This window comes from Mercenaria mercenaria, chromosome 8 (genome assembly GCF_021730395.1).
Source record: "Mercenaria mercenaria strain notata chromosome 8, MADL_Memer_1, whole genome shotgun sequence".
Classification (NCBI taxonomy): Eukaryota; Metazoa; Mollusca; class Bivalvia; order Venerida; family Veneridae; genus Mercenaria; species Mercenaria mercenaria.
Window position 1 is genome coordinate 402,366 of NC_069368.1, and position 22,924 is coordinate 425,289.

Here is a 22,924-nt window from a genome sequence, read left to right on the forward strand (position 1 = left end):
TTTGTACTGTGTAATGAAAAATCTAAGCTTTGACGCAAGTGAGGAACTATTATAAACTATTTCTATGGCAACAAGCATGCTATTGTATTTCTAGCCCAAATGTTTCATGCAGAACTGTTATATAGGTAAATGAAACTGATCAGCATGTCTTGTTCTTTCAACACATATATTTGATTCCCTTCACAATATCTACACTCCTTTTTGTTAAAGGAACTGTTATAAATCTATATCTAACAAGCAATGCAATGTACCCTGAAATAGTTTAATTTTGTCTGCATGATATTTCATGGTTTTGATAAAAGCTACTGTTTAACTCATTAATACCTGGAGCCATATCGCCACTTAATAACTGGTATCAATTTTCCAATACATTTCTGAGCCACTAATCCATTTATCTGCTCTGTATGCCTGTGGATTTTCACTGATAATCAATAATCGATAAGATCTCTGCAACCTTTGATCAATATTATGGACTTAAATCTGTTTGTAACAAATGAATATAACTGAAATTTTCACGACTGATATGAAAATTTATGATCTATTCAATGATGTAAAATTTACTATTACAGTGTAATTGAATTAACAAAAATAAGGAAAACTGCAGTATTCAAGATTCAAGAAGAATTGGACATAGAAAAATAGCCATTATTTGATGATTTTATATTTATTCAAATATCATCTATTGCTAAAATTTAAAACAAATGGCATGCAAGAACAGAATTATACTTTATTTAATAAAATTAAAATACTGAATCAAATAGAAAGACACAGTAGTATAATAGAAAGTGAAGATAAACAGGCAATATCTAGAAATAACTTTCTAAATCAGATATTTAGTGATGAATAGATTGAAAATACATGCTCAAATAATAAATATTTTGATTGTTTCGATTGCTTCCATGTTTAATTAGTCTTTTGTGTAAAATATTTTCATTGGTTGACTTTGACAACAGTCCAATCGATGGTACTGTTACAAACGTAAAATCACGTCACGCGGCATACAGTACTATTAGGCGGAGAGCGCATTTCTACGATCCTCAGCATACACGTCTATTATCTTTCGACGGATATATAAGACATGTGTTGAAATGAACGCATAAATGCAATCTGCGTCCTTAATGAGTTAAGTACTAGTTTGAGGGGTGGGGGATGGAAGTAACTGCCGCATGTTTCTGCTACAGAAGGGAGGTAACCATGGTATTATGTAGTGACTGGAATTTGACTAAATTTTTGTAATTATTCTTTTTTTCTGGCTTGATAAATAACACTTTTTCTTATTTCTCACAAAACTCTCATTCACTGGTCAGTCAAGCTCTGATAAAAATTGTTTAGCATTTATTTTCAGGTCCCTGTTCCAAACAGTTCACGGCAATCTAGCCTCCGGTGAGAAATTTCCATATTGTTGCGATCGTTTCCTAGATGAAGTTAACATTTGACACTGCGTGCTAAGTTAACATTTTTGTCAAATTATTTTCAAATCCCTTGATAAATTGCAGAGTTATGGACCATACAAGAAACAGACCATGTTAACCTTCGACTTCTAAGTGTGACCTTGACCTTTGAGCTAGGGGTCTGAGTCTTGCACATGACAAGTCATCTCATTATAGGGAACATTTATGCCAAGTAATTTTAAAATCCCTTCATCGATGGCAGAATTACGGACCGGACAAGAAACAGACCATGTTAACCTTTAACCTCTAAGTGTGACCTTGACCTTAGAGCTAGGGGTCTGGATCATGCGCATGATACGTCGTCTTATTATGGGGAACATTTATGCTAAATAATTTCAAAATCCCTTGATGATTGGCAGAGTTATGAACTGGACACGAAACAGACCATGCTTACCTTTGACTTCTAAGTGTGACCTTGACCTTGGAATTAGGGGTCTGGGTCTTGTGCAAGACACATCGCCTCATTATAGTGAACATTTATGCCAAGTTATTTCAAAATCCCTTTATGGATAGCAGAGTTACAGCCCTGACAAGAATTTACACACGGACGCACAGTTATTTTGCTCTTTGATATCTGTTTGTCTATATTTAGGCAACCCAAAAAATTCAAACAAATCACTTCCCTCAGACTATAGTGGTTTTGCTGACAACAATTACTGCCAATAACATTAACAATGAAAACCTTCATACAAGTGAAAGTGATCTTACCTTCATCTTTATATACAATACATATCAAACAAGAAAATATTATGAAAACCAAAGGATGCACCTTAAATTAAAAATCATTGTACCGTATATTAAAAGCATTAAAGTGGGGCACATACCTCGTCTTAATTGTGAAGCTTCTTAAGAACTTTCTTAGAACTCCAGCTAGTAGTTGCTGAGAAAAAGCGTGCCTAAGATTATGCGCAACTCCTCTAGAGAGTGAAGCTTCTCATGAAGTTTTGGTGAATATCGGCCAATGGATGCCGAGGAATACTACAAACAAGCATGGCACAATGGTTTACTAGTGCCTACTAAACAAAGGGCAATAACTTGGTGAACTAGATGCCCACGGGCAACATGTTGAACCCACCCTCTGACCCATAACTGTGACCTTGACCTTTGAGATAGTGTCAGTCTCATTGAGTTAAACATCCATGCCAAATATAAACAAGATTCCTCAATGCATTTCAAAGTCATGGGCCGGACAAGATCTGACATGACCTTTGACCTCCAACTGTGTCCTTGACCTTTGAGATAGGAACCTGGGGTTCGAGCATGACACTCCGTCTCACTGAAGTTAACATTCATGCCAAATATAAACAAGATTCCTCAATGCATGTGAAAGTTATGGGCCGGACAAGATCTGACATGACCTTTGACCTCCAACTGTGACTTTGACCTTTGAGATAGGAACCTGGGGTTTGCACATGACACTCCGTCTCACTGAGGTTAACACTCATGCCATAAATAAACAAGATTGCTCCATGCATGTCAAAGTTATGGTCCAGACAAACAAATCTGGATGCACGCATGCCCCACTGACTGACGCACGCACACACATACACGAAGAGCCATTTGCGGGCTCGACAAAATTCATGCGACTGAAACATGAAGACAATTTGCACATTTCTTTTTCTGTAATGAAGCTTCCTATGAAGTTTCACTAAATTCCAGCCAGTAGTTGCTGAGAAATACTATAGACAAGATTTGTGGGATGGACAGATGGATGAAGTTGCAACTAGAGGGAGCATGAAACTGGTAAACCGATATTATCGTAAACATGCAACCACTGTTATTGGAATATAACGTAATGAGATAACACAAAAATATTGTGTTTCATCATGTCCACATCACAAGAAAAATTATCATGGAAGTTCAGCAATACCTTGGTGCACAACTGGAGCAGTTGATTTTGGGCTTTAGTATTTTCTTCTACAAGTGATCCAATAGCTGTGGAGAGGTGGTCAAGACTGGCCTGGCCCATACCCAGACCATAGTCACATGATGGAGTTATCTTTCCTGAGGCACAGAGACACATCAATTTTACAATCATCATTATATCCGACAATCCCATTTTCTCCAGGGCTGCAGGAAGACTGCATGTTGTTCCACTGAAAGTTAAATACAATGTTTCACTAAAACTTCTTTACATTTACATCAAAATGCAATTGGTTCGGTTATGTTTTATATCACACCTACACAATTTAGATGCAAGTGATTCAAAGCCAGTGACTTTAACCAACTTGACATGGAGGCCTCTCAAATGTACAGCAAGTTCTCAAACTCATGTTAACTATGAATGGGAGATCTAAAACTACAGAGACATTTATTATAACTAAACAAGAGGACCATGATGGTCCTGAATCGCTCACCTCTTCCCACATGACCCAGTTTTGAGTATGACGTCGTTTTTTCCATCATTTGACATAGTGACCTAGTTTTTGAGCTCATGTGACCCAGTTTTGAACCTGACCTAGATATTATCAAGATAAAAATTCTGACCAATTTTCATGAAGATTCATTGAAAAATATGGTCTCTAGAGAGGTCACAAGGTTTTTCTATTATTTGACCTATTGACCTAGTTTTCGAAGGTACGTGACCCTGTTTTGAACTTTATCTAGATATCATCAAGGTGAAAATTCAGATCAATTTTCATGAAGATCCATTGAAAAATATGGCCTCTAGAGAGGTCAAAAGATTTTAATAATTTTAGACCTACTGACCTAGTTTTTGACCGCAGTTGACCCAGTTTCGAACTTGACCTAGATATTATCAAGATGAACAATTAGACCAACTTTCATACAGATCCCATGAAAAGTATGGCCTCTAGAGAGGTCACAAGTTTTTTTTTATTATTTGACCTACTGACCTAGTTTTGTAAGGCACGTGACCCAGTTTCAAACTTGACCTAGATATCATCAAGGTGAACATTCTGACCAATTTTTATGGATATCCATTCACAAGTATGGCCTCTAGAGAGGTCACAAGGTTTTTCTATTTTTAGACCTACTGACATAGTTTTTGACCGCACATGACCCTGTTTCGAACTTGACCTACATATCATCAAGATGAACATTCAGACCAATTTTCATACAGATCCCATGAAAAATATGACCTTTAGAGAGGTCACAAGGTTTTTCTATTATTTGACCTACTGACCTAGTTTTTGGCGGCACGTAACCCACTTTCGAACTTGACCTAGAGATCATCAAGATGAACATTCAGACCAACTTTCATACAGATCCCATGAAAATTATGGCCTCTAGAGAGTTCACAAGGTTTTTCTATTATTTGACCTACTGACCTAGATTTTGATGGCATGTGACCCACTTTCAAACTTGACCTAGATATCATCAAGGTGAACATTCTGAACAATTTCCATGAAGATCTCATGGAATATATGGCCTCTAGAGAGGTCACAAGGTTTTTCTATTTTTAGACCTACTGACCTAGTTTTTGACTGCATGTGACCCATTTTCGAACTTGACCTAGATATCATCAAGATGAACATTCTGACCAACTTTCATACAGATCCCATGAAAAATATGGCCTTTACAGAGGTCACAAGGTTTTTCTATTATTTGACCTACTGACCTAGTTTTAGATGGCACGTGACCCAGTTTCAAACTTGACCTAGATATCATCAAGGTGAACATTCTGACCAATTTTCATGAAGATCTCAAGAAATATATGGCCTTTAGAGAGGTCACAAGGTTTTTCTATTTTTAGACCTACTGACCTAGTTTTTGATGGCACGTGACCTAGTTTCGAACTTGACCTAGATATCATCAAGATGAACATTCTGACCAATTTTCATGAAGAACTTCTGAAATAAATGGCCTCTAGAGAGGTCACAAGGTTTTTCTATTTTTAGACCTACTGACCTAGTTTTTGAAGGCACATGACCCAGTTTCGAACTTGACCTAGATATCATCAAGATGAACATTCTGACCAACTTTCATAAAGATCCCATGAAAAATGTGACCTCTAGAGTGGTCACAAGCAAAAGTCACGGACGGACGGCCTCTTTGTTTGACAGTTGTGCCCATTTTTATCTGAGGTTTTGGACCAGAAAGGCTCATTTTTATGTCTGTAATGTCGGAGAATGATCAAAATTGGTAGACTTTATCTCTATTTCTTACGGAGTCAGTCATGTAAACAAACCCAAGTAGTGATTATTTTTTTCAAAATGGAATATTTTTACTGCATTTACAGTATTTCATTATACATTTTGACAAAATTTGCTACATTTTATTTGTATTGAAAAAAAGTTTCATAAAATGAATTTCTCCCGCCATGACAACGATGTAAACAGGGGGTCATCTCATTCACACGAAAATTACTTAAAAAAAGTATCACTATTCATATGTTTTTCGTCCGATATTTTGGTGGAACTAAGATAGTTCTTGGAAAAAAAATGTGATTGGATATACATGTTTCGATATATGGAAGGCCGTACACGCCATAATGTTATAATGGATGTCTATGGGAAAACAATTGGTGTTCTCTACCCATATGTTGCAGCCTCTACCTTGCTCGACAGCATGTTATGTGAATAGGCATCAATACTAATTTAAAATAAATGTTCAAATAATTAATACAACAAGAGGGTCATGATGACCCTGGAATGCTTACCAGAGTAATATGAGCTACATGTTTCAAATGTCAAACTGATGATTTTTAGAAATTTTTTGGAAAATTTTCCGATGTACAATCAAGTAACCCCTGGGGCAGGGCCAATTTTACCCTGGGGGTCATGATTTGAAAAAAAATTGTAGAAGTCTAATAGGCAATGTTACATATCGAATATCTCAGATCTAGGCCTTCTGGTTTATTCTAAGCAAATTTATGAAGATTTCCCTATGTACAATCAAGTAACCCCTGGGGCTGGGTCAATTTGACACTGGGTGGTGGGTGGTGGGGGGGGTCAAGATTTGAACTAATTTTGTAGCGGTCCACTAGGCAATGCTACATGTCAAATATCTAAGCTCTAGGCCTTCTGGTTTATTTTTAGAAAATTTTGAAGATTTTTCTATGTACAATCAAGTAACCCCATGGGGCAGGGTCAATTTGATCCCGGGGGTCATGATTAGAAGAAATTTTGTAGAAGTCTACTAAGCAATGCTACATGTCAAATATCTAAGATCTAGGCCTTTTGATTTATTTTTAGAAAATTTTTGAAGATTTTCCTATGTGAAATCAAGTGACCCCTGGGGCGGGGTCAATTTTGACCCTGGGGGGTCATGATTTGAACAAATATTGTAGAGGTCCACTAGGCAATGCTACCTGTCAAATATCTAAGGTCTAGGGCTTCTGGTTTTCGAGAAGAAGATTTTTTAAGATTTTTCTATGTAAAATCAAGTGACCCCTAGGGCGGAGTCAATTTTGACCCCGGGGTCATGATTTGAACTAAGTTGCTAGAGGTCCACTAGGCAATGCTTCACACCAAATATCTAAGCTCTAGGGCTCCTGGTTTTTGAGAAGAAGAATTTTTAAGTTTTTCCTTTCGGTTGCCATGGCAACCAGAGTTCTGCATGGAATTCATTTCTTTGAATAATTTTTGAAGAAGACCATCCAATAAACATCCCTGTGAAGTTTCATCAAAATTGGCCTGTTGGTTTGTGAGGAGATGTTGTTTAAAGGGAAGTGTGGACGGACGGACGCTGGACGGTGAGCGATCACAATACCTCACCCTGAGCACTTTTATTTGTGCTCAGGTGAGCTAAAAATGTTAAATTAGACTACCAATTAAAATATAAAAGTAGGGTTTTTATGACATACAGTGCATTACGACTAGACAACGGCGCCACACATAGGGACTAAAGTGTAAATTATACCTATAGTTTTGCTATTGTCCATTTTAGCACCTGCTATAATTTTTACAATTGAAAATTTGGTATACTGGACTGTTTGCCATTGTTAATCACGCGTAATTAACATTTATTTAGGATAGTATGACATGACCCTGTCCGCGACTGATTTTCGTTCACTATTGTTAACATGAAATACCTAATACATGTAGCTCTCAAACATAATCTCGAGTAAATATAATTTAATGATAATATTTTTTATTTTCTTTTTATCATATCCGAGAAATAACAAACTAAAGATCAAAGAAATGTTTATTCATGTGCATAAAAGCGCATGAAAGTGCCGACGTTACTCTGACGTCATCAGCGATTCTCCTGTTTATTTCCAATAATTTTTATTCTTTATGTCTGTTCGCTATAACCGAGGGGTTTTCCATTGAATTTCGTACTTTGGGACTAGAAAAAGTGTTCCTTATAACCGAGTGTTCCTTATAAACGAGTTTCCTATAACTGAGGAGTTTTACATTGAATAAAGAAGGAATTAGATCGGGAATTGAAAACTGTTCCTTATAACCGAGTGTTCCTTATATCCGAGTTCCTTATAAGTGAGGTTTACTGTATAACTCCATGAGTATACCCATCTGTCTATAGTATTCTGGCTGTAAGTTCCCAATTGGCTCTGGTAAAAGTACCATAACCTAACAAACACTTTAGCTAACTTACCTTCCAGATAATACAGCTAATGCTTGCAGTACCACTGTTCTTGCTATAGAGATCTGGGACGCCATCGTGGTCCTGTGTAGGGCCATTTGTCTGTCTTCACTGTTTTGAAGGTGCATGATCTGCTCTGGTAAACTTCTCTGCTTTCTGTCATCACTCTTCTGAGAAAATTTCGAAGCTTGTCCTGGGAAGGTAATATATAGACAGTAAAAATCTCGAAAAAGATAAAATTAAAATAATTTGAAAAATTTTCATAATTATTATTGTCTTTTATCTATGTACCAAATTTCATTAAAACAATCTTGTATACTTCCCAAATTCTAACAGGTTTTTGTTTCCCTGTCAAAAACAGCTATCCATAGACCAAGTTTCATGAAAAACTTGTACTTTAAAACCTATTTAAGACTCACTTCTGTCACTGTTAGTGTACAGACTGACAGACTAGGTAAGAAGCAAATACGACAAGTCACTTCTGGTGAAGTAACAACTGTCATGGATTTATGAATTGGTATAAATTAAACAAAGGCAGCATAGCTCCACACTGCTTGAACCTGTGGACCACAAGGAACTTTTTCATCCACTGAAGCAAATATTTCTAAATGGACTAATACATACCATCTGCTGCTGATTTTTTGCCATGCTGAGAGGGAGAAATGTATGAGGCTCCGAGTGGGTCAGGTTGTTGGAACTTGACTGGCTCTGGTATGGGTCTCTTGTCTGACAGTCCAAGGTATTGGTATAGTTTCTCTTGGTTATCTAAACATGGTAACCATCCTTCGATCTCCCTTGTATAACCACTGCCCTCTGGAAATGTGACCAATAATCATATACGGTACAACTTGCATTAAGAGACCACTAAATGGAAGGACAAAAAGTGGAATTATTTTCACTTGGGACCATACACAACTTTTCATGAAATTGCACTTCAGTGTATCATTGAAAGTTCAATGTACTTTGCCGTATGAATACACCTGTCGGTGTCTCTAAATTTTATTTGGTACTTGAAACATGTGTAAATGTCGAGTTCTGCTCAACCTTGGTCTAATAGGCATGGACAAAAACTTGCATTTCCACAACTGTCCATGAACAGGCTTAATCAAACCGACAGCATTTTCATGTATGTTATGTTTGGTGACCTGTGGTTTTCCACTGTTTCTATTTTAAAACCTCCGACTCAGAATCTGTACAGGTAAGGTAAAACACTGTTGTTAAGTATATTAAATTGAAAATACTTAAATTGTGGAAACTTCGAGTACCTGACAATGGTATGGAGTCATTACTGTCTTGGAACTCTGAAGACTTTTCACACAGTTCTTCACTCGTACCTACATCCGTTCCTCTGTCAGGCATACTTGGTTGGCTCAAATAGCGCTGTCGACAGGTCGGACACATCAAGAAGAATGGATGTCCTGTGCCGCACTGACCACCAAACCAACCACCACAGTAACTTCCTGTACTACGGTAACCATGGTTATCACAGCTTCCTGTATGTAAACAAAATAGTTCAAACCAGAGCTTGTGAGCAACTAGCACTACAAACTTCCAAGGCTGACCTTCTCCGGGTAACCATGTATGCAATTTGGCCTAGATTTTGTCATAGGGCTGAAGCTTAATGTGTTTAATTACAAGAGGGCCGTAAAATATAAATATACTATTTCCACCATACCCGTGTTTTTCATTTTCTTTTATGCTACATAGCACCTTATTCAGTCATATTCCTATAATCCTATCCACTGTACCGTTATCCCATTCCCTCCTATACTGTTAGTTACTAACCTATATTAACTATTCACCCATGACGTTGCCTATTGTGCTCAGGTGACAAATGCAATGCTTTGTTGCATTTGTCATTAGATCATTGTATGCAACGTTCTGTTTATGCATTACATGCATTTACTTATTATTAAATATCTTTGATATTTACATTTGCAGGTTAGTACATTATCTCAACCTTTTGAGTATTTGTTATAAGAATATCAAATAGCAGCACTTATTAATTATTAAATACATATGTATATAGGCAACTGTGCATTTAGGTATTTTTCTACGTTAGTTCAATACACGGATTTGGGTAACCTTAGTCTGGAGTTGTTTACTTGTTTTAGTCAGTCATTGTATTGTTTTAATGAAAAATGCAATGCTTTGTTGCACTTGTCATTAGATCATTGTATGCAACGTTCTGTTTATGCATTACATGCATTTACTTATTATTAAATATCTTTGATATTTACATTTACAGACTTTGTCCTTACGTCCACACAGACGAACCCATATATTAATGCCGGCTTTGGGCTACGCCGACAATTTCACCAAACAAATATTCTGATCATGCTTTAAGCTTATCAGGTAGAACTTTAACTGACTTTCTCTATGATTGGAGCTTGTGAACTATTTTTAACAATATTCTGGCAAATTTCATGATGAAGATCAGGTGTGGCCTCCAGTTTATAAACAAGACCTAGAGGGTTAACATTAGAATTTTGATAACAGGGCATTCACAATAGCTCACCATGAGCACTTTAAACATGAACAAGCTGAGATGGCTGCAATGCCTTAGATACTGTAACAGCAATGAGCTTCTTTTTTAATAAAACACACTTCACTAGGAAAAACCTTTGTGTGTCTGTATTGTGTATGTGTTATGAAAAGCTGATAAAACTATTCCATTTACCTCCACATCCTGGATGCTGGGATCTCATGTGTCTGTTGAAATTTAAAGTTAGTTCCCCACAGAGCTCACATGTCACAGAAATATCTTCTTCTATATCACGTCTCTTAAAGAAAAAACAACAATCCTTCGATGTTATTACAACCTTTTATAATGTGTACAAAAAACTTCCTTGCATATGTAAAACATCTGAAACATAAAAGAGCTGAGCCCAAAAGAATATTTGTGACGTCGTCTTTGAAAACCGGTCCAGATGCGGCATGACGTAATATCGAGAAACGACGTTTAAAGTTGCGCCAAGTTTACGCGCGCAGCTTTTTTACACATGTTTTAATTAGCAAAGGTTTGACCGTTAAAGTACGACTGCTTGTTACATGATTGATGACAGCCTACTACAGAAAGAATATTTAGACATCAGACCTGTAAAAAAATAGTGGTATTACGCCTGAGGCAAAATATTTCGTTGAAAATCAGTTGTTTCCCCTTCGCTATGTTTCCGGTTTCGGATTTCAACAGTAAAACAGGGAAGCATGTGAAGTTTACTTTTGTTTAACTACCTTTTGTTCAACGATGAAGGGATCTGAGACTTGTAATACTGTTTACTGATTTGGTAAGTACCATTTAAAAACAGCTGTTAATGAAGTTCTCTAATATATTTGAAACTTTCACTGAAATAAGTCGTTTTTTTTTTACCCGGAAGTGAATCCAAAACATACCGAGGGAAATTTATGAAATTTATCTTGTGGCCACTAAACACAGATGATTTCACTATGCCCGTGTATTTAATATAAAATGGCCAGTTGGGTTATCACAAAGATTATAGAAGGCAGGCAGCTTCTTACTCGAGGTGACCAGGATTCATCAAATTAGTTCATTGTCCATAGTAAGCATTATTATGGAAAATACAATATACATGTAGCAATGATAATTAATAAATTTGATGCAGACTTATAGATGCCTGCCTGTGTCACATCATTTCTCGAAAAGTCCCCTCTCAAGTAGTAGCCAAGGTATTTTAAAAGGAAATATGCTGATGTCCGGTAACCGGACGCCTACCCTGCATTCTAGCTGTCCGGCAACATTACGACTAGCCTCTCCGCGAATGTTTTTCTAGCTGTTCGGCGATCTTTTTATATATGAATACTGTAAGGAAATAAATTTATTGTATCATTTTTTGGCATAGGTTTGAATATTCACCTGAAAGGGCGTTAAAATTTTTAAAATTGATTAGGGGACACCTAGGAAACCCCTATAGGATAGAAATTTGGATAAGCTAGGCATCCTTTTAAACCGGTTGGCTGAACACCGGCTAGGTTTCTGGTTCCGGGGATTTTCTAGACACTTCCATTTAAAAAATGGTAACTTTTTTTTGCTTTTGATCTCATAAGTCATGTTATTTCTGTCTGGTGACTACTCTCTTTTTCTATTATTGTTGATTCAGAATTTTTGTAACAGGATGATTTTTTTTTTTGGATAGGGGGAATTTATCCCATATAATGAAAATCTTTTTAATTATGAAATTTTTGAGCCTTGCTGTATGTAAAACAATTTATGATCTGAAAAAATAGATTCATAGTAAAATAACTTTAATAGTATTTTGTGGTAATTTTAATGAAACCTTTCACAATCACATTATTAATTTAGTATCCATGAAGTTTTTGTTTTTAGTGATGTTTACAGTACATGTAATGTATCTTCTTTCAGATGATATTCCTTGTTCCTTTGATGTTCATTCCACTATACAGCTGGTTCATATACTCTACAACAGCCAGGAAATTGGTCTGTTAATTTAGATCCAAGAAAATGTAACATATTTGGATGTGCTTTGAGGTTCAGGTTAAGTAACTGCAGCTAATGGCTCTTATTAAAATTTTTAATGTAATATTTTTATTTTTTTACCTTGTCTAGGTTTTGTTGGAGTCAATTCAAAATAAGTTACTTCTACCTCAATATTTGTACAATGTATGTAACATGTACTAGACTATTAATGGGCTTAACTGAAAAAAACTGGCATTATTGAAATTTAATTTCAACAATCGGGTTTTGAGGAGGATCAGTTGGTGTAAAGTCTCATTACTTTGGCTATTAGCCTGAGAAAATCGGGTGGCCTCAATAAGTACATGGATGATTTGAATGCTTAACACACCATGTACATGTGTATAAGTTGATATCTCATTCTAAAAAATAGGAATTTTAAATTTAAAGTATTCAAAGTAGATCAATTAATTGTAATTTAGTTTAATTGAAATTTGTTATTATTTTCAAATTTAATTAACCCATTCTTGACTTAGACATTGTGATGTGATTGAATTTTTTTACCAGTTTTATTGCACCAAGAATATAGATTAGAATGAAGACTGTAAGGGTTCCTGAGATACATGAAGATAACAGATACTTTTACCAAAGACTTTTAAATCTTTTTTCAGGAATGCAAGTGTTTCCTCTTGTTTATGAAGCAACTCAGTTGGTTAAGGGGCAGACAACTTATGAGCATGGTACATCACTACCTGTATTGGTATTCCATTTTGACAATGTTGCTAACTAGAACAGAAATAACATCTTGGTGTGGTACAGTCTGTGGAGACTTTTACTAGGTAACAACCATTTTTGATAGCTGTTAAAACAGTGCATACTTTTAACCCTTAGGCTGCATGAGGCAACCAGTGCAGATCAAGATCAACCTGCATATCTGTGCAGTCTGATCATGATCTGCAGTGTTTGATACTTTGCAAATTTTCTATGAGAACCCCCTATAAGCTATAAATGGTACTGTCTCTATTTAAAGATGGAGTAGTCAATTTTACAAATTTAGCAGGTTTAGGGTTAACCCAATAAATGCAAAAATTTTTTTAGAACATCCTATTTGCAGTAATCAAAATCTACAAACAAAGTACATTTTATATACTGACAGTCGCTGTTGTCATTCTGTTTGTCAATATTTTAGAGCATTGGTGTAAAAAATTTAAAGAATCATTATTATCAATAGTGATAACTCTGCTTTTATTAAATAAAGAGACTCCTAGGTTAATTATTTTTAAAAAAATATGGTTAATTTTTTTAAAATAATATGTTTTACTTATTTGTTACAGGATAACACAGATCGATTGAATATTCAACAATGATCACAGACCATTCAAAGTTTGAATCTGACTTGCACTTTGGTATTTAGAAGAATCTGTGGAGGAGGGTGAATGCTGAGACCTTTAATAATACATGATATTGCTGAACAGTGTGTCAGTCATCAAAGAAGGCCATAACACTGCACAGTTGGTCAACAATGATTTAAATCCTGTCACATTCTACCGTGGAGAAATATCTTATCACAATTTTTAAACTTTTGAAGAAGATAACCAAGTGTTACCACTTTATCATGTCCTGCAGAAACACCTGGATTGTTAGTGTAAAAGTGACAGTCCAGTTAACTTACTAAAATCTACTCCCCCTTTCCAAACAAATATTATTGACATGGAATGACACAAGCCCATCAATGGTACCTGTATGAAAATCATAAGAGAAAAGTACTTGTCTGAAAAGTCGAAGGATTTGTTTGTCCCAAACCACTTCAACTGAAAACTGAAATTGTGATTGGCCAGGAAATTTTTCTGAGAACTGAAAAAAAGGAAGTGCATGTAAAAGATAGAAATTGTTGTTGAATTCAAACGTTTTAATACACAACACTTTAGCCTGTTTTGCTGTTCATATTGAGTGTTTTAGCTGTTAAGGTTAAACATCAAGTAAAGGTTGTAGTTTTAGTTACCTACATTAAAGTATTGGCTGGAAATAGATATTTACTTTTCATCAGAGTTTGTAGGGAGTGTAACCTTCCATCAAAAGTTAAGCTGTTGTGTTTTAAATTTTTAAAGTATTTTTAGAAAAAGGAATTTAGTATGTATGTTGCCATGGTAACATAATTCAAATTATATTTCATTGAAAATTTTGGATTTGTATTTCAGTAAGGGATCTACAGTATATAATGTAAAGGTAAAGAATTTTTCACCTTTTTGTATTGTCAGTTATAACTAGCCAGTGAAAAAAACAGATTATGAGGAAAGGGATGTTTATTCTTACATAACTACTTTTGTTACGAACATGGCTGTTTTTAAAATTTTTATGTGGAATTTTCAGATTTTTTTCCTGAATATTTTAATTTAACTTATACTTCAAATATTTAACTTATTAGAAATACCCTTTTTTTAAAATAAGCTCTTGCTTTTAAGAAATTTTTGTAGAAAAGGGAATTTAAAACTATGTCGCCATGGTAACACAATTTTCCTAGAAAATATGGAATATTTTTAATTAGCTGTACTTTCTAGTATTCTACTTTAAAATAAGCATAAACAATAAAACAAGAGCACCGCCTTGCGGGTGCTGACGCTCATCTGATTTTTTTTGTATAATAGAAAAATTGTCCTACCCTGATTTTCCTAAGTCTAAAAAAGGGCCATCACTCTTGCAAAAAGCAGGATAGAGGTTAATGTTTCTTGTGTACAGTGTCCACTTATGATGGTGAAAAACTGTTGCAAGTTTTAAAGCAATAGCTTTGATAGTTTATGAGAAAAGTTGACTTAAACATAATATTTCAACCCAAAAAAATGATTTTTTAAGTCCAAAAAGGGCAATAATTATTGCAAAAAACAGGATGGAGTTAGGGTTTCTTGCTGTACAGGGTCACTTATGATGGTGAAAAAGAGTTGCAAGTTTTTTAAAGCAATAGCTTCGATGTTTAAGAGAAAAAGTTGACCTAAACATAAAACTTAACCAAGAAATCTGATATTTTCTAAGTCCAAAAGGGGCCATAAATCTTGCAAAAAGCAGGATGGAGTTATGTTTCTTGCTGTACAGGGGCAGCTTATGATGGTGAACAAGTGTTGCAAGTTTTAAAGGAATAGCTTTGATAGTTTAGGATAAAAGCTGACCTAAACATAAAACTTAACCAAGAAAAACTGATTTTCTAAGTCCAAAGGGGCAATAATTCTTGCAAAAGCAAGATGGAGTTATGTTTCTTGATGTACAGGGTCGCTTATGATGGTGAACAAGTATTCCCAAATTTCAAAGCAATAGCTTTGATAGTTTAGGAGAAAAGTTGACCTAAACATAAAACTTAACCAAGAAATCTGATATTTTCTAAGTACAAAAGGGGCCATAAATCTTGCAAAAAGCAAGATGGAGTTATGTTTCTTTCTATACAGGGTCAGCTTATGATGGTGAACAAGTATTCCAAGTTTCAAAGCAATAGCTTTGATAGTTTAGGAGAAAAGCTGACCTAAACATAAAACTTAACCAGGCAACGCCGACGCCGACGCTGACGCCGACAACCGCTCAAGTGATGACAATAACTCATCATTTTTTTTCAAAAAATCAGATGAGCTAAAAAATCAATAGTAATATATGTTTCATTTTATAATATTCAAGTTATCTGAAACACTTTTCCAAATTTAGCTCTTTTTTAAAGTACTATTGTAGAAAACAGAATCAAATGCATATGTTGCCATGGTAACATAATTTAATAATGTTTTTTATAGAAAATGTGAAGGACTTTAGCCAGCTAGATCTTTGCACTTTAAGTGAATATCTAAATATTCTTTGTAAAAGAAGATTCATTTATTTAAAAATAGCCAGTGATTACCAATAAGTGAAAACACAAACTGAAGAAACAACCACTGAAATAGTTTACTCTTGTGGTTATTACCCATGTTACAAGATCTGTCATAAAACCAAACATTTTATATCTTTTCACATATAATTTTCAAATTTTACTTTCGCATACATATACTTTGTTATATTCAACTTACAAGAAACATTATTTTAAATTAAGCTTTTATTTTAAGTACTATTGTAGAAAAAGCAATTTATTGCATATGTTGCCATGGTAACGCAATTTGAATAATGCTTTCATAGAAAATATGAAAGATTTAAATTAGCTGTATTTTTCTGTTTTAAGAAAGCATCACAAAAATAAAATTTCATAGTAATAGAAGGTTCTTTTTTTCCAAAGTAGTCATTTATTATCAGCATGTAAAAGACAAGTTATGAAGAAACAATGACAAATCTATCTTATTCTTATGGTTATTACCCGTGTTACAAAAACTGTCATAAAACCAAACATTCTTAATATTTTCATGGGAAATTTTCAGTTTATTTTTGTAAATACATATGCCTTAATATATTTTACTTTTTAACATCCATATTTCAAGCTAACATGTTTTTTTTAAAGTTTTATCATAGAAAAGGGATTTTAATATATTTGTTGCCATGGTAACACAATTTTAGAAATATTTTTATAGAAATTGTTGTAGATTTTAATTGATTATCATTTTGTGTATTAAGAAGGGATCTTACTTATATCATGCAATTGTAACAAAAGATAAATTTATTTCAGAATTGTTAGCCATTACCAGTATGTCAGGAATAAACTAGAAAGAAAGGATAACTGAAATGTACTGTTTTTATTTTTAATATCTATGTTACGAAATCTGTCATAAAATTGACAATTTTGAAGATTTTCATCTGAAATTTTCAGGATTTATTTCCGAATGAATATACTTTCTAAATATGCAAAAACCTAAAAATGTCAACATTCCTCATCTGGACCCATTTTCTCAGTCATGGTCACATTTAACTGAGTTTAGAAACCACTTTTGATACAAGAGCTGTCCATAAGACAGCGTGCTTGACTTTTCTCAGTGCTTGACTCAAAACGAGAGCTGTTCGTAAGACAGCCAATGCTCAACTAATCGAAATATTGTCCCTGAAGCAGGAAAATATTACCCAAATGTTAAAATATTAAAAGCATTTTAAGTTCAAAAGGGGACAGAATTTGACCAAAATGCATGGGACTTGATTCTATCAACTAGTTTTATAACCATGAAGGCACATGTGAAGTTTCAACTTAATATCTGCATTTGTTCTGCAGATAGTAACTTGCACATAAGACTTCAACCAGAATCTTCATAGTCCAAAAGGGGGCATAATTTGCCCAAAATACACGTCAGAGTTATGGGACTTGATCCAGTTAGGTTTGTAATTGATCTAGAAATTGAAAAAATAAGTTTCAAATCTATATGCCTTTAAGTAATAGCTGTATGTACTTGCACACAAAATTTTAATCAGGATTTTCTAAGTCCAATAGGGGGCACAATTTGGCTAAAATGCATATCAGAGTTATGGGACTTGATGCTATCAACTAGTTTTATAACCCCGATGACACATTGTCAAGTGAAGTTTCAATTCAATATCTGCATTAGTTTTGAAGATAGTAACTTGCATGTAAAACTTTAACCAGTATTCTAAGTCCAAAAGGGGGCATAATTTGCTCAAAATACATGTCAGAGTTATGGAACATGACTCAGTGAGATTGGTAATTGGCCTAGAAATAGAACTAGAAATGTGTCCATGGGACACAGATGCCCCCACTACATGATAAAGAACACAGATCAACTTTGGGAAAACAGTATGTTGCTATTTAAAACTATAATGTGTCTGTAGGACAAAGGGTGTGCCCCCTCCCCCACTGGTACATTTGTCACAAATAGGGGAAATAATTCAAATGTTTGCAGTCTTAATGGGGTATAGCCTCAACAAATATTTTATGAAAAAGATTCATTATTCTAGGCCATATACTTTTTGAGCTATGAGCATCACAAACAAAAAATCCACTATTTTGGCTATTTCAAGGGCCATAACTTTGTAATAAATGCCAAGCTTCTCAGGAAGAATGCCAAGTGTGCAAGGACATATCATGATAGAGACCCAAGCAAAGTTTCATAAATTTATATCAAATACTTTTTGAGCTAGGCACATAATTAGGTGAAAATGTGCATTTTTTTTACTATTTCAGGGGCCATAACTTTAAAAATAGGGGATGAAGCCAGCCAAAAAATAAAAAGGTGTGCAAGTTTATATCATGATAAAGACTTATGCAAGTTTTTAACCACTTATATTAAATACTTTTTGAACTAGGTGCATCACAAGGTGAAAATATGCATTTTTGACTATTTCAGGGGCCATAACTCTGAAAATAGGGGGCGGACCAAAATGAACAAGAGGACCATGATGGTCCTGAATCGCTCACCTCTTCCCACATGACCCAGTTTTGAGTATGACGTTGTTTTTTCTATTATTTGACATAGTGACCTAGTTTTTGAGCTCATGTGACCCATTTTTGAACTTGACCTAGATATTATCAAGATAAAAATTCTGACCAATTTTCATGAAGATCCATTGAAAAATATGGTCTCTAGAGAGGTCACAAGGTTTTTCTATTATTTGACCTATTGACCTAGTTTTCGAAGGTACGTGACCCTGTTTTGAACTTTACTTTACCTAGATATCATCAAGATGAACATTCTCACTAATTTTCATGAAGATCTCATGAAAAATATGGCCTCTAGAGAGGTCACAAGGTTTTTCTATTTTTATACCTACTGGCCTAGTTTTTGACTGTACATGACCCAGTTTCGAAACTGACCTAGATATCATCCAGGTTAACATTCAGATCAATTTTCATGAAGATCCATTGAAAAATATGACCTCTAGAGAGGTCAAAAGATTTTTCTAATTTTAGACCTACAGACCTAGTTTTTGACCGCAGTTGACCCAGTTTCAAACTTGCCCTAGATATCATCAAGATGAACATTCAGACCAACTTTCATACAGATCCCATAAAAAGTATGGCCTCTAGAGAGGTCAAAAGGTTTTTTAATTATTTGACCTACTGACCTAGTTTTTTTACGGCACGTGACCCAGTTTCAAACTTGACCTAGATATCATCAAGGTGAACATTCTGACCAATTTTCATGAAGATCCATTCAAGGGTATGGCCTCTAGAGAGGTCACAACGTTTTTTCATTATCTGACCTATTGACCTACTTTTTGAAGGCACGTGACCCACTTTCGAACTTGACCTAGATATCATCAAGATAAAAATTCTGACCAATTTTTATAGAGATCCATTCACAAGTATGGCCTCTAGGGAGGTCACAAGGTTTTTCTATTTTTAGATCTACTGGCCTAGTTTTTGACCGCACATGACCCTGTTTCGAACTTGACCTAGATATCATCAAGGTGAACATTTAGACCAACTTTCATACAGATCCCATAAAAATATGGCCTTTACAGAGGTCACAAGGTTTTTCTATTATTTGACCTACTGACCTAGTTTTTGATGGCACGTGAACCACTTTCGAACTTGACCTAGATATCATCAAGATGAACATTCTGACCAACTTTCATACAGATCCCATGAAAAATATGGCCTCTAGAGAGGTCACAAGGTTTTTCTATTATTTGACCTATTGACCTAGTTTTTGAAGGCACGCGACCCAGTTTCAAACCTGACCTAGATATCATCAAGGTGAACATTCTGACCAATTTTCATGAAGATCTCATGAAATATATGGCCTCTAGAGAGGTCACAAGGTTTTACTATTTTTAAACCTACTGACTTGTTTTTGACCATACATGACCCAGTTTCGAACTTGACCTAGATATCATCAAGATGAACATTCAGACCAACTTTCAGACAGATCCCATGAAAAATATGGCCTTTAGGGAGGTCACAAGGTTTTTCTATTATTTGACCTACTGACCTAGTTTTTGAAGGCACGTGACCCAGTTTCGAACTTGACCTAGATGTCATCAAGGTGAACGCTCTGACCAATTTTCATGAAGATCTTATGAAATATATGGCCTCTAGAGAGGTCACAAGGTTTTTCTATTTTTAGACCTACTGACCTAGTTTTTGAAGGCACGTGACCCAGTTTCAAACTTGACCTAGATATCATCAAGATGAACATTCTGACCAATTTTCATGAAGATCTTTTGAAATATATGGCCTCTAGAGAGGTCACAAAGTTTTTCTATTTTTAGACCTACTGACCTAGATTTTGAAGGCACGTGACCCAGTTTCGAACTTGACCTAGATATCATCAAGATGAACATTCTGACCAACTTTCATTAAGATCCCATAAAAATATGGCCTTTACAGAGGTCACAAGGTTTTTCTATTATTTGACCTACTGACCTAGTTTTTGATGGCACGTGAACCACTTTCGAACTTGACCTAGATATCATCAAGATGAACATTCTGACCAACTTTCATACAGATCCCATGAAAAATATGGCCTCTAGAGAGGTCACAAGGTTTTTCTATTATTTGACCTATTGACCTAGTTTTTGAAGGCACGCGACCCAGTTTCAAACCTGACCTAGATATCATCAAGGTGAACATTCTGACCAATTTTCATGAAGATCTCATGAAATATATGGCCTCTAGAGAGGTCACAAGGTTTTACTATTTTTAAACCTACTGACTTGTTTTTGACCATACATGACCCAGTTTCGAACTTGACCTAGATATCATCAAGATGAACATTCAGACCAACTTTCAGACAGATCCCATGAAAAATATGGCCTTTAGGGAGGTCACAAGGTTTTTCTATTATTTGACCTACTGACCTAGTTTTTGAAGGCACGTGACCCAGTTTCGAACTTGACCTAGATGTCATCAAGGTGAACGCTCTGACCAATTTTCATGAAGATCTTATGAAATATATGGCCTCTAGAGAGGTCACAAGGTTTTTCTATTTTTAGACCTACTGACCTAGTTTTTGAAGGCACGTGACCCAGTTTCAAACTTGACCTAGATATCATCAAGATGAACATTCTGACCAATTTTCATGAAGATCTTTTGAAATATATGGCCTCTAGAGAGGTCACAAAGTTTTTCTATTTTTAGACCTACTGACCTAGATTTTGAAGGCACGTGACCCAGTTTCGAACTTGACCTAGATATCATCAAGATGAACATTCTGACCAACTTTCATTAAGATCCCACAAAAAATGTGACCTCTAGAGTGGTCACAAGCAAAAGTTTACAGACGCACGCACGGACAGACGACGGACGCTGCGTGATCACAAAAGCTCACCTTGTCACTATGTGACAGGTGATCTAATGACCAATTTTTTACTAAGTCAGCGGCTATAACTCCTACACGACTGAATGAATCCGGACGCGAAACCCCAGGTGCACAACTACACATGCTGACCAACATTCCTGTAAAGCTTTGTGACTCTACGTCAAATACTTTTGGAGCTAGACGTGACACAACACTAAAATGACCAATTTTTACAAGGTCAGGAGCCATAACTCCTACACGACTGAATGAATCCGGACGCGAAACCCCAGGTGCACAACTACACATTCAGGTTGGGGCACAAAATCTGCACAAACATTCTCTGGAAGCATAGAAGACTACTGTAACAAAGCAGAATGAAATTTAAACTTTGTTTGACTGAGGGTGTATGTGAGATCAGTCTCAAAACCAGACAAGTCTTCGATCTTCAGTATCTGACTGGTCATACCGCATCACACTAGTTAAATTGAAAAACACCAAACTGTTTAATCTTTAAAATATTTTGAGACAAGCCTCAGATATCCAGCATCTGATGGGACCTAAATTTGCATAAAATTAAAGTTGACAAAAGGGAAGGTTATACTCAAAGACTGGTCTAAATATTAATTTTTAGAGAGCAGACTTGCAAATGGATCTTCAAATCTTTTTTATGGGCAACTTTTTCAGTGAAGCTAAAAAGTAACAACAAATCTGACTGTGTTATAACATGCTAAATCGTAATAATTAATGGCAAACAAATCACTCACAAGAGCTGAAAACAGGTCTAATGCTTCTCTGTTATCATAACTGAAAATATCATCTGTAGCCATGTCAGTGTACAGCTCTTCCTGCAGGTCTAAGACTTCATCATACAGATCTACCAAGGTTCGAGCCTCTGGGGCCAGGTCCTGGCTACTTCGCTCAGCTCTTTCTGCTCTTCTCTCTTCACCTATCAATAAAAATACTTAATTGTTTTCTGCACAATTTGACAGGTGTACGTCAGTGTGTTTGGGTCTAGCATCTTTTTCAACAATATTTTAGCTTTATAAATGAGGGTGTCGACTTGCAGTGCACACAATACCCAACTTTACAGTGCAGCCTCAGTGGAATATCACAACATAGATATGTGACACAATAACCCTATAATGCAAATTATACTGACACCATGCTGACCAGTCCTAACACTATCCTCTTAATGCTGAGCATTAAGCGAGGAAGCTATTTATACCATTTTTCTTGTGTTTGGTATGACACAGTCAGGGAGTGAACCTATAATCTCCCACACAAGAAGTGGGCACTCTTCCACTATCCTACCAAGGTGGTTACACTTTGACAAGAGACAATTTCTTTCAGGGGTAAATTTCACTTTTGCAGTTTCCACACATACTAACCAATAA

General features: G+C 35.5%; 1 protein-coding gene across 1 annotated transcript in view; it reads right to left on the reverse strand.

Annotated features, from left to right (window-relative positions):
- The window catches only part of LOC123565561 (probable E3 ubiquitin-protein ligase HERC1), a 182,289-nt gene that overhangs the window by 70,153 nt on the left and 89,212 nt on the right, over positions 1 to 22,924 (reverse strand). Inside the window, exons 37-42 of the mRNA XM_053550306.1 lie at positions 22,295 to 22,476; positions 10,639 to 10,741; positions 9,224 to 9,451; positions 8,583 to 8,771; positions 7,971 to 8,151; positions 3,322 to 3,547 (exon numbers count right to left, since the gene is read on the reverse strand). Of these exons, the coding sequence (XP_053406281.1) occupies positions 3,322 to 3,547; positions 7,971 to 8,151; positions 8,583 to 8,771; positions 9,224 to 9,451; positions 10,639 to 10,741; positions 22,295 to 22,476 (1,109 nt within the window). The remainder of the gene's footprint in view (positions 1 to 3,321; positions 3,548 to 7,970; positions 8,152 to 8,582; positions 8,772 to 9,223; positions 9,452 to 10,638; positions 10,742 to 22,294; positions 22,477 to 22,924) is intronic.